Genomic DNA, 12,312 nt, shown 5'->3' on the forward strand with positions numbered 1-12,312 from the left:
CCCTTCCTGGAGAGGGCGGCTTCAGCAGCGGTTTCCAGTCCCTCGTGGTCGGTGGCCGGCAACTGGTTAGAGCTTGGCTGAGGGAGGGCAGTGGGGCAGGAATGAGGGAGAGACAACCTCATGCTTGGGGCGGGGGGCGGGCTGGGCAGTGTGTGGCCTCTTTAGGTGTCACCTGAATGGTCTTCCTTGGGGGTAGCTGGGTTGAGAGACCAGGGACACAACGCGCCAGCTGCCTGAAAAAAGACACACACACGCACACACACTATAAATGGCTTCTTCACTTTGCAAACATGGACACTGAGGCCCGGAGGAGTTGGTGGATTTCCAGAGTGAATAGCTGATCTGGGCTGAGAACAGGGGTCAGTGCCTTTGCTTTCATGCCACACTGTGGAGCCTCAGTCATCGGGCAGAGTCCTGAGTTTCTTAAGGGAGGCATAACCGACTGGTTTCTGGGATTGGGCTCTTGGGCGGGTCTTGATTTTTCCATCTTCTTTGTAAGAATGCCCCCTCCATCTCTGTGAGTGCTTTCCTGGTGTTCTGAGGCAGGCCTGTCCCTGGGTACCTCCACATCCTGTCCAGTCTTACAGGATTCTTCCTGTCCAGCCTGCCACTAGCTGTACCTGCCAAAGCCTGCAGACACCGGTCAGCTCAGGGGCGCTCCAGTCCTGGCTGTCGGGGAATAAGGACGGGACTGGGGCCAGGCCTCTTTCTCTCCAGCTCATTCCCGCTTTGCACAGGCAATCTGGGGATGGTGGTAACTTTGCTGTTTGATAGTAATTATCCTTACTGACTGTTTTGTGTTTCACGGCTTACAGTCCTTTTAATTTGTCCTCAGAGAAGACAGTAAGATGGAGACCAGCCATCTGATTTAGCTGCTGAGGACACTGAGGCCTCAGTAACAGGCACATCCTTGCCCTTAATCACAGGGCACTGGGGGTGGGGTGCTGCTGGAACCTAGGTGTTCTTAAGGTTTAGTCCCGGGGTGGTGGTGGTGGAGGTGGAGGCGGTGCCCACGGATGGTGGGCATTTCTTGCCATGGCTGCAGGGGGTCAGGATGGAGAAGAGCGCTGCCCATCTTCAGTACTGCACTCCCACATGATGGAGCTTTTTCAGAGGGAGCAGAGAGATGGAGGTGGGTTTAGGGAGTCAAGTCATCTTTCAGCAGGGGTGGGAAGAGAGATTGGAACAACTTCTATGGGTTCCAGGCAGGTGGGAGGTAGGGAGAGTTGGGGCTGGGGAATAAGGGCCTCTTGGGAAGTGTGACTGTCCCTGAGCACTGGTCTGTGTGTCTGGTGGCAGAGCCCGAGCAGAGCCTTGGAGGTAAAGACAAGGTGGGTGCAATCTAGGAACCTCTGAACACTGGCCCTGGGGGTACCTTTGTGATCTCAACCCCTTTTCTCTTGAAGTTGTGTCTCCTCCTGTTCTCCAGGCTTGGCTGTTTGATGCTCATGCTGTCTCTATGACGGGTCTTCTTGAGGCTCCACTGATATACAAGGTCAAGTAGGAACCTGGCCCAGATGCCTGTCTGCTTCACCCCAAGTGTGATGGCCCTGGAGGCACCCTGGGCATCAAGGGCCCTTGTGCCTGAAGAGATGGAGGGGGTGGGGATGGCCCAGGCATCCTCAGAGGGTTGGGCCTGGGGTATGGAGCTGTCTGGTGATGAAGAGACTGGGATGAGGAGGAGTCCGACCTTCAGGGCAGCCTTTCCCTATGTGTGGCCTCAGTTTCTCCATCTGGGACATGGGAATTCCACCTACGGGTGAAGGCACCGTTGTGAGGCTCAGGAGTCTGCTCTGGGAAAGCAGGAGATCAGAGGGAGAGAAGTCATTGCCAGGGTGAGAGAGAGGAAAGCGGAGAGAAAATTAAAAAGAGAATATGAAATGAGAGAGGAAGGAAGCTGGATGAAGGCCTGCTTCCTGGCTGGGCCTGAAGCCCCAGGGCTGAGGTCTGGACAGCGCTTCCCTGGGCAGCTCCAGCTCCGCCTCCCGGAGCCTGTCCCCGGGCTCTCCCAGGCAGTGGGTTCCTCCCCATCTCTGCCCCTGTCTGTTTCTCATCTCCCTAGCTGCTCTGCTGGTCTCCGCAGCCTTTATTAATCTCCCGCACACCTCTGTCTCTCCCTTCGTTTTTACCCTCTCTCTCCCCACCTCGCTCACCAGTGTCACCCCCTCTGGCTCTCTCCACTTCCCACTCACTAGTATTGATTGGCCTCTAGGCGGTTTCCCTTCCTCTCCTCTCGCCACTGGCTCCTCCCTCCCTCCCTCTGGGACCATACATTTTCTGCCTGCTCAGAGCTCTGTCAGTCTCTATCCCAGAGCCAGGGCCAAGAGCGGGCACAGGAAGAGAGGGCAGGAAGCCGTGCTCCCCAGCTTGCAAACTCTCCTACCTCATGGGGCCACACACCACCTGGACACTTCTTTCTGGGTGCCTCTGAGGACCCCTTTCTTCCCTCTGAGAGGCTGGGGACCAAATGGGGCATTGGCATCTAATAAGTTGGGAAGGTGGCAGCTGGGGCAGAGGAGCTGTCCCGGGTCCTGACTGCATCCAGGAGCTGAGAGCAGCTCTTTCCGGGCTCCTGGTGACAGGTTTTGCTCCAAAACGGAATGCTGGGTAATAAGCAGGAGCCAGTCCCTCCCCTCCCCCCTCCCCTTTCGAAGCCCCTTCCTTTTGCCCTTTCTTCGCCACCTCTCCTGGTCTGCCTCCTTCCAGGTCCATCACTCCCTCCCTCCCTGTCTTCCTCCTTATCTACTCTCTGCCTGCCCCACACCCCACCGCCGCCCCTAGCAAGCCCTCATCCAAGAACTCAGGTTGATGTCAGTGCAGAGGTGGCATCCAGACGAAGGGATGAAAGCCTCCTTGCTCTTACTTCCCAGAAGTGCCCCAAAGTCTGAGGGGCAGGGCTTAGTGGAGGGGCCCCCTAGAAGGAGAAATGGCTTCCTCAGCAGGACATAATTGGCTCAGAAAGGGTTTTGTCCCAAGTGGGACACTCAGGGGATAGGTATCCTGGAACTGCCCGCTCCCCACCCAAGAGGGGGAGGTTGGCATTTGGCGGGAGGGGCAGAGGAAGTGGACAGGAAGGATTGGAGGTGTCCAGGAGGGTTGCCGCGGGGAGGGAAGCACCCTTTCGAGGAGGTGTCGAGGGACTGTGTGTGTGGTGTGAGCATCTTTGAGGCTCCGGGTACATTGTTGTTTGCATATGGGTGACCCTGTGCTTGGAGGGGGTGTCCGTGTGTACGCTGGCTCTTCATTCATTGCCTGTGACCAAACACGTATGTGTGTGAGCATGTGTACACACTCGGTTGAGTGTGAGTTCGTGTGCCGGGTGTCTGTGAGCACATGTATGCAATGTCTGTGTCTGAGCCTGTGTGCGTGCGCGTGCACTGGTGCCTGTATGGGCACGTGGGTGTCTCCATACCCGAGCCCGTCCACATCCTAGCGTGCACGTGTGTTCCGAGGGGTGCGTGCAGAGGTGGTAGCCACATCTCTGCGCACTGGGCCAGCGAGCACTATTGGGGTTCGTCCGGGCCGGGGGTGGGGGGTGGTGGGAGGAGGTGGAAGAGAGCCGCCTCTCCGACTAGCCTCAGTTCTGTTCAATTATTCAGCAGGGCCCCTTCTCCGGAGGGGGCGGGAGGGGTGCGCGCACCCGGGCATGCGGGAGGGGTGGGGCGCGCGCAGAGGAGAGGCGAGCGCCGAGCCGGCTAGCCAGGTGCCGCGCGGCGGAGCTGCCCAGCGCCGCCCGCAGATCGGGAGCCACTCGGGTCCCTCCGCCCTGCCCCCTCCTCCGCCCGCGCTCCCCCTCCCCTCCCCTCTCCACCCCTCCTTCCCTCCCTCCTCTCTCCCTCCCTCTCCCTTCTAGCCCTCTCAGCCTCTGCAGCAACACTCCGCTGCCTCCATCTCTCCGCCGGAATCTCGCAGGCTCGCGCCTTCCCTCCGCTCAGCCCCGCTCCCCTCCTCTCCTCTCCTCTCCCCACCTCTCCCCTCATTCCCCCCTCACCCGGATTTGCTTTCCTTCCCCCTTCTCCCTTCCCCCGCCCCTGCCGCTCCCTCCTTTTCCTCCCCCGGCCTCCTTCGGGCGGCAGCGGCAGCCGCGGCGCGGCGGGCCCTAGTCTCCATCGGTCTCCTGCTTCTCTCCTCCAATCCCCCCTCCCCGGCTCGGTTTTTCCGCAGGATTTCCCCGCTCTCCCCTCCCTGCTTGGTCCCCGCGCCTCCCCTATCTCTCCACCCGGCACCATGCCCCCTCCCCCGGGCGCTCCCCCGGATTTCTGACGGCCCTCTGCGCCGCTCCAACCCCGCCGGGATGCGGGGGGACCCTTAGCTCCTCGCGATGGACCCAGGCATTCTGGACCTTGGCATTGCCGCTCCGCGGACCCCGAATTCCCCGGCGGGATCCACTTGATTTCATTGGCTCCGGACCGAGGCTTGGGCTCTGAATTTCCTTCTCTTCAGCCCCCTACCCCCCTCCCGGGGCTCGGAGCCGGAGGGGGGCTTCGCGGGGCTACTCGGCCCCGCATCCCCGCCCCCGGCCATGGGGCTGTGAGGGGGCCGCCCCCGGGCCGAAATGCCCCCCGGGGGGAGCGGGCTGGGGGGGTGCCCGCGCCGCCCCCCCTCCCTGGCCGGGCCCCTGCCGCCGCCGCCGCCGCCGCCGCCACCTCTGCTGCCGCTACTGCTGCTGCTGCTGCTGCTGCTGTTGGGGGCGGCCGAGGGGGCCCGGGTCTCCTCCAGCCTCAGCACCACCCACCACGTCCACCACTTCCACAGCAAGCACGGCACCGTGCCCATCGCCATCAACCGCATGCCCTTCCTCACCCGCGGCGGGCACGGTAAGTGGCGCTGTTGATAACAGCCGGCCGGCCGGCCGGCCCCCGGGGCCTCCCTTGCGCGCGGCCCTGGCCCCCGCGGGCCGCACCCCAGCCGGTGCGCGCCGAGGCCCGGCCCCTCCGCTCTGCGGCCCGCGCCCCCTCACCTCCCTTCTTGGGCTCCACCAGCACCTCAGCCCCACCCTCTCCTCTCCAGCAGCATCCCCTCACCCCGTCCGTTTGTCACCCTCATCACTTCCATTGCTTGCCTCACCTTCACCTCCGAATCCCGGTCTCCGGGGTGTTATCACCCTTCCCTGTAGGCCTCCTCACCTCCGCTCTCTCTGGCCGTTCATCCTCTCTGCCCTGCTCTCCCCTGTTTCTCTTCCTCTTCACCTCCTCCATCCCTGCCCCTTATCATTCCTCCATCTGGCTTCCCTCCTCCTCGGCCACTGTCACCTTCCTGGCCCCGCATCTCCGTGCCCATTATCTCCTTATCCGTCCCCCACCAACCTCTCACCTCTGTCCCATCTGTCACCTCTCCTCAGATGTGTCCCATCACTGCCTCTTTCACCTCCTTGTATCTGGCGATTTCACCTCTGTACCTCCAGCCCCCATTCCATCTTTCCCCCATTCCTGTCCTTCCACCGCCTCCCAAGCAATCAGCTTGCTCCACTGTCCCATCCTTTCCCAGCCTCATTCCCTTCATCTCTGGTTTTTCCTCTCCACATCTCTTCATTTCTGCCGTACCTCCACCTCTGATCCTCAGCATCTCCCACCTCCCACTGTTTGAATGTCTGTTCCCCACCCCAGTCTCCCCATCACCTCTCCAGTCAGTCCTCCACCACTTTACACTGTCACCTCTTATCTCAGTGTCTTTCCCCGGCCATAGCCTTCTGTGTCAAAATTGACTTCTCCTTCCTTCTCAGACCCCATCGCCTTTCATTTCTGACCTCTAGCACTTGTAGTTTCTGCCTTTTTTTCACCTCCCAGCCCAGTCCCTTCATCACTTCATACCTTAGAGCCCTAAGACTCACCGCATGCCCCTCTTCCCGTCTCTGTACCTGCCACCTTCTATCTCTTCCGTATTCTCTGTGCCCCCAACACTTCCCATTACTGCGTCCCCATGACTTCCAATCCCAGGCCTCCTGGGTCTCTCCCTCTTCACATTTTATTTCATCCCCATGTCAGGTCCCATCATTTCCCATCTCAGTCTCTCCTTTGCATTTCATCTCAAAGCTCCTGTTAGCTGCTGTCCCAGAGATCCCATCACCTCCCATTTTAGTCCACTTCCTTCTCTGTTCTCCACATTACCTCCCGTCTCTGCACCTTGCCATCAGTTCCCACAGGGTACCACCATCGCCTGCATGTCTATAACGCTCTCACTTCCCATATGGTACAGCTCATCATCTCCCGCCTCCGTCCCTCCACTTCGTCCCATCCGTCCGCTTCCTCACCTTCCATCTTTGTCCGTCTCAGCCCTCCACCACTTGCCGTTCTGCACTCCAGTGGCTTCTCGTGCCTGTGCTCCCATCACTTCCCCTCTCTGTGCCTCTGTTGCCTTCCGCCCCGTCCTCTGACATCTCCACGCTTCCATTCCTGTGCCTTCACCGGTTCGCACTCTGTGCCTTGTCGTCTCTAATTTCTGTATGTCCATTGCTTCCGTTTCTGCCCATCCAGCCCCTCTCATTTTTTTGACTCCCTTTTTGCCCCTTCCTCATCGTTCATGCCCGGATCTTCACGTCCCATCTGTGCCCTCATGGTCCCCATTTCTGCACTCACCTCTGCCTCCTCACCACTGTTCTTCACCTGTCCTTTCGTGCTTCCCAGTCTTTGCTCCCCCATACCACTTTCAAGCTTTCCACCTCTTTTCTCTCCCTCTTCCTCTTTTTTTCTTAGATTATCTTTATCTTTTTCATGCCTCTGCTTTCTCTTCCTCCAGTTCCCAGGAGCAGCCTCGTCCAACATCCTTTCTCATTCCTTTCTTCTTCTTGCCCAGCAGAGTGTTCCTGGCTAGCCTCTGTCCCAGCTGGGGTCATCTCCACGCCATGCTCTCCGGGCTCTTCTCCTTCTGCACTCACTGCCCTCCACATTCCTGCTCCTGATTTTAGCTCCCCTGTTATCACCACGAGCAATCTAGCCCTCCTTTCCTTTCTCCATCCTCTTTATTGTCCCCTCCAGTCCCCAGACAGACCCAGATAGGACGTGGTCTTTCTGAGCAGTGAGGAGAGGCAGGAAAGGGTGAGAGAAGAAAGGCCATCAGGGAAGATCTCTGTGGATGAAGAGGAGAGGAGGTCAAAGTGGCAGGGCATGGAGAGGGGCTGGCCCAGGGGAGCTGAGCGGATTGGAAATGAAGTGCCAGAGGAAGGTTCAGTGAAGGAGCTGGTGTCAGGGTGCAAAGAGCTGGGGAGGGAAGGGAGAGACAATGGAGGAAAAAACGGGAGGTATCGGGGGTGGGATCCTATGGAATGCTGGCATTGGGATGCCTCAGAGGCAGCCAACCCCTTGTGCGGAGGAGAGAAACAGCCCCAAGAGGGCCACAGGCTGCCCAGGGCCCCCTGGAAGCAGAAGAACTGGAGGGCACTGCAGGGCAGTGAGGGAAGGTGATGGGGAGACTAAGTGGAGGAGCCCATGAAGGGTCAGGCAAGTGAGAGGACGGAAGGGCGTCCAAAGACAGAGAGAAGAGGAGGAAGAGGCCAACGGTCATGGCCAAACCCCACCTCTGCGCACCTCCACTGTGGGCGAGGTCCAGGGGCCGGCTTCTGTTGGGACCCAGGCTTGGCAAGAGGCAGAGCCAGCTTGGGAGACCCATCCAGGCCAGAGGACACCTTTCCTTTCTGGGCTTCCCCAGGGTGAGGAGCTGCTCTTTCTGCACCTGCATCTCCACTTCCCTTTTCATGGGCTCTTCTTGCCTTTCCCCTTGCTTCCTTCCCTCTTTCCCTTCACTCTTTCCTCCACTTCCCTTCCCACCCCCAACCCTCCTGTTACATAATACCCCTTACCGACCTGCCAGACATGCCTGCACCTGGTGTCAGTCTGGGCTCGGCAGGACCAGAACACCTGGGTCCTAAAAATGGCCCGGGGCCAGGGAGACACTTATGATCCTTGACCCTGATTCTGATTTCAGAGCCCTTGACGACCCTCGCCACCCCTGGCCTTCATTTCCTGTACCTTCTGAGGCCAGGAATAGAGGGGTCAATCCCAGTTCGTTTCTGAGTCAGGAGCCTTCAGGGGTTCTGTATTCATCACTCCAGCTTATAAAGGGGCCTGGCATTTATTTTGATTCTTGTTATGGGTGTGTTCACTTGGATGTCTGACTGAATGTTTTATGCCAAGGAATGAGTTTAAGAATTGAGGAGATATTGTTCTGGGATCAAGAGAGAGCTGAGCCCAGGCCTCTGGATCTGGGGAGGTACCCGCTCTGGTGGGTAGTGAGGGTCTGTATACAAAGAGCTAGTGTGGGCTGTGGGCTCTCAGGACTGCAGCCTTTCTGGATTGTGGAGGATGTTTTATCCTCTCATGATTCTAGATCTACCAGAAGGTTTCTGTCATGGCTTCTGATGCAGCAGACAGAGGATATGCACATGTAGTTTTAACCAGAGGGGCAGCACTGCATGGGTGGCTTTTCGCATGGGATGATTATTTTGTTTGGGTCTGGATTAGCTAACCATTATTAATGGTTGGTTGTTTTTTTCCCCTCTAGAATGCAGGTGTGTGGGAATTGTACAGATGATTCTTGATCATTTAGTGTTTTACTGGACCAGTGAATTTCTGGGTCCAGGAGGCACAGAGGGGACCATGTTGGGTGTGGGCAGAAGGTTCCAGGCCTGGGCCTTTGGGTGGTGGCCACTTAGGCCTATGCATTTTGTGTCTGGCCAGAGGCAGTCTTGCCTTGGGCTTCAGGGGTGTCCCCCACCCTGCCACCCCACAATGTTATCTGTCCTGTAGCTCAGAAGCATTTTCCTGGGGAGGTCAAGAACAGTGGGTCTGGACCGCCTGAGGGCAACATAATAGGCCTTGGCTTAGGCCCCCTCTTCTCCGGAGCCCTTTCGGGAACCCGTCAGAGGTTCTGTCTGTGGTTCAGTGTCCTGGGTTCCAATATGCCTTCCCCCGCGACCCGGGGTGTCGGGTGGCCGAGGCCTACGACGGCTGGCCGGGCGGGGCGAGAGGCGGGAGGCGCCTCCGGAGCGCGGCGGGGAGGGAAAGGGAGGGACCGGGCGGAGACCCGCCCCCCTGCCCGCGTCCGCCCCAACCCCAGCCAGCTGCCCGGAGGGCGGGAGCCGGGGGGCCGGGGAGAGAAATGCCTCCCCAGGGTAATCACTGCCGCCCCAGCCCAATAAACCGTTCATCCTTCACCTCTTCGGCCCAAGAAGTGTCTCTCCATGCGATCCCCCCCCGTGTAATAAACGTCCTTAGTCTTTTACAGTCCCGCCCCGCGTAATAAACTGGCGGCAGTGGGAGAGCCACTGGGTAGTGAATCCCGGGGGAGGCCCGGCCGAGCGGGGCGCGGGCTGGGCACTGGGGTTGGCGCGGGGTGGGGGCGGCGGGCTGCCCGTGCGCCGTGGGTCTCGGGGGCGGGGAGGCGTCCGCCCGTCCCGTCCTGCGCCGTGCCAGCCGCTGCCCTCGCCGCCTGCCAGTCTTTGTGCGCTTACCGCCATGTTTCCCGGCTGTCTCCTGTCGGGGTCTGCCTCTCCACACTGGGTCTTTGTGTGCAGCTGGCTGCGGCGTGGCCTGTGTGTGGGTGTGGGGTCTGTGGGTGCGTCACTGGGGACACGTCGGCCACCGGGCCCGGGGCTGCGGGCACCCGCCCGGCCTCTGATCCCTCTTGCTTCACTGCTCTATGGGGCTTGGAAGTAGGAGGCGGGCTCTCTTCTCACCTCCTCTCCGGGCTTAGGGTGATGTGCTGTCTGGGTTCCTGGGATGGGAAAGTGAGGAGAAACGGTCTCCTTTTCCCGAGACCTGGGGGGTTTGGGAGGCTCCAGGTAGATGGAGTTTCCTTTGTTGGTGAAGGGACCGAAAGACCCTTCTGCATCTGACTGGGAGGCCCTGGAACCAGGGGTGAAGAGGCAATTAGGCCAGAAGGCAGGAGGGGTGTGTATGCAGGAGGGTCAGTATCTCAGCTCCCCTGGCCCTCTTCACCCCCCAAATTTGGACGTGCAGCTTGTGAGTGAGCAGAGGGGGAAGGGAGGACCCTGGGTATTATGGTTACCATGGAAACAGCCGATTTTCCAGAGTGCTGCAGTGTTGGGAGTGGAGAGAAGGTTGCCGGCTGAGGCCTACCCTGCTCCTAGCCCTCACGCCCTGCCCAGTCCAGGCAGTGACTGCCAGAGGGCAGGGGTGAGGCTCATGCCCTGATCCCATTCTCCGCCCTGATCTTGGGGCCCCATCTTGAGATTTCAGATCTCACCAGGGAGGCCCTCAGGGAGGAAGGATACCTGAGTTGGGAGGGGGCAGGGCCTAGTTCCCTCTGTCTGCTGGGGGGGCTTTCCTGCAACTGTGGTGTGGCAGGTGTCAGTTAACTGACACCCAGTTGGTTCCTTTCCCCCCACCCCGGCCTTGCCCCCAGGGGTCATCTTTCCCCTCTGGCCCTGCCTGGGGGAGATGGAGGGCACTGATGACAAGTGCTCAGGGTGACAGCTCCTGCTCCCCCTGCCCCCGGCCCCCTGCTGGCCTCACTGCCTCTCTGGGACCCAGACCACACACAGCCTTCCCTTGTCTCCTTGGCTTCTCCTGGGCCTGCCGAAGGTGCCTCCCTCCAAAGCACTCAGAGGTCCCCTCTCCTTTTGAAGGCCTAGGAGCTTCCTAGGATAGAGACCCCTGGTCCCATATTGCCCAAACAGGGCTCCTAGTCCTTGAGGTAAGAGACCCCAAGGTGTGTGAGAGGGGCCACCTTAGTGTTATTCACTGGGCTGCCATCTTGGCAGAGCAGGTTTGCTCCGGAAATACCCCAGACCCTCCCTGACCTGGGACTTTCTACCCCATCCAGGGCTCTCCCACCCCACAGCCACACTTTTCTCCCAGTCTACTCCAGGCTTTTCCCCTCAGGCCCATCTGCTTCTCTTTTCTTTCTGGATAAGTCCTCCCCTGAACCCCTCTCCCCCAAGAAGTGCTTTGAGAGGAGTCGTTAGTGGCTAATTATTTAATTAAGCATTTTATGAATCTCATCTGCTCCATTTATGTTCTAAAGAATACAAGATTGCTGTCTTCCCTTCTCTGAAGGCCGCAGAGCTCTAGTCCTCTAGGCCTCCCAGACAGAGCTCCCTTCTCAGCAACTGGGTGACCGGCCTCCACCCCCACCTCGGCCATCAGTCTGCCCCCACCCCCCCCACCCCCAGGGAGCCCAGGCAGCCGCAGGAGGGAACGTGGCGACTAATGGGGTTTATTTTGGGGCTGAGATCGTTAGGGACCTCACACCCCGCCCCCGGCAGCCGGATGGCAAAGAGGAGACAGAGGGGGAGAGAGGGTGGGGTGGGGGAGGGGTGGGAGAGGGTTCCCTTCACCATCTCTAGCTCCCACCCTCCTGCTTTCTCTCACCTACACCCCTCTCTGTCCCTCTCTGTCCATCTGTCTCTCTGCCTCCTTCCTCCTCTGGCTGTCAATCTCTCCCCCCGCCCCACCCCCTTGTCTGTCTCTTCTTTTCTGGGCAGAGTTCCAGGACCCCTTGTTTTGGCACCCAGGCAGCCCCCTAGTTGGAAGTGGAAGCAGGGAGTCCAGGCAAACTGGGACCAGGCTTTGCAGGGGCTTGGGAGGGGCTGGGGGGCAGGTGTTGGAGGGGCGCCAGCCTGCGGGTATATGAGTCAGAGCCGAACACAGCCCCTGCTTCTCCTCCCGCCATTGCCTGGGGCTCCTTTTGCCTTGGTGCCCGCTCAGCTCAGCCTGCAGAAGCACACACCTCACACCTGTCAGCTGAGCCGGGACTGGGAGCGGTCTAGCGGGGCCCCTCTGGCTCCTACCCGCCCCTGGAGGCCGTCTCTGTCCCCTCGCAGTGTCTCCCCAGGCCCTCTCTCTCTGTGTCAGTCTCTCTACTACCTCTCTGCTTTGCTGTAATTAAAACTGGAATTCTTGATGAGCAGCTACATCTGTCTTTGTACACACAGGCTCCCAGCCGGGTACCCGCCCGCCAACTGTTCCCTAGGACAGCAGGGCCTGGTGGCCGCTGTGGGTCTCACACCTGAAGCCCTGTGCCCTAAACCTGTTGTCTCAGGGTGCTGGCCACAGCCCCAAGGACCTGCTGACCGCGCCCTCCTGACGTCTTATCTCCCTCTCCCTTTCCTTCTCTCTGCAGCCGGAACCACATACATCTTTGGGAAGGGGGGAGCGCTCATCACCTACACATGGCCCCCCAATGACCGGCCGAGCACGAGGATGGACCGCCTGGCCGTGGGCTTCAGCACGCACCAGCGGAGCGCTGTGCTGGTGCGGGTCGACAGTGCCTCGGGCCTCGGCGACTACCTGCAGCTGCACATAGTAAGAAGCGGGGCCACCACCCCGACCCCCCAGCCTTCCTACCCCAGGTCCA

At 59.8% G+C, this 12,312-nt stretch overlaps 1 protein-coding gene across 3 annotated transcripts in view; it reads left to right on the top strand.

The window, feature by feature from the left end:
• The window catches only part of NRXN2 (neurexin 2), a 103,791-nt gene that overhangs the window by 62,937 nt on the left and 28,542 nt on the right, over nt 1-12,312 (top strand). Inside the window, exons 1-2 of one of the 3 annotated variants that reach the window (XM_088832120.1) lie at nt 4,556-4,817; nt 12,079-12,260. In XM_088832120.1, the coding sequence (XP_088688246.1) occupies nt 4,556-4,817; nt 12,079-12,260 (444 nt within the window). Of the gene's footprint in view, nt 1-4,555; nt 4,818-12,078; nt 12,261-12,312 lie in introns of those variants that run through there. The other 2 variants (XM_088832121.1, XM_088832122.1) reach the window with 2 other exon arrangements.

The sequence above is a fragment of the Moschus berezovskii genome, chromosome 25, assembly GCF_049115385.1.
Source record: "Moschus berezovskii isolate FMDL1 chromosome 25, NW_MosBer_1.0, whole genome shotgun sequence".
Lineage (NCBI taxonomy): Eukaryota > Metazoa > Chordata > Mammalia > Artiodactyla > Moschidae > Moschus > Moschus berezovskii.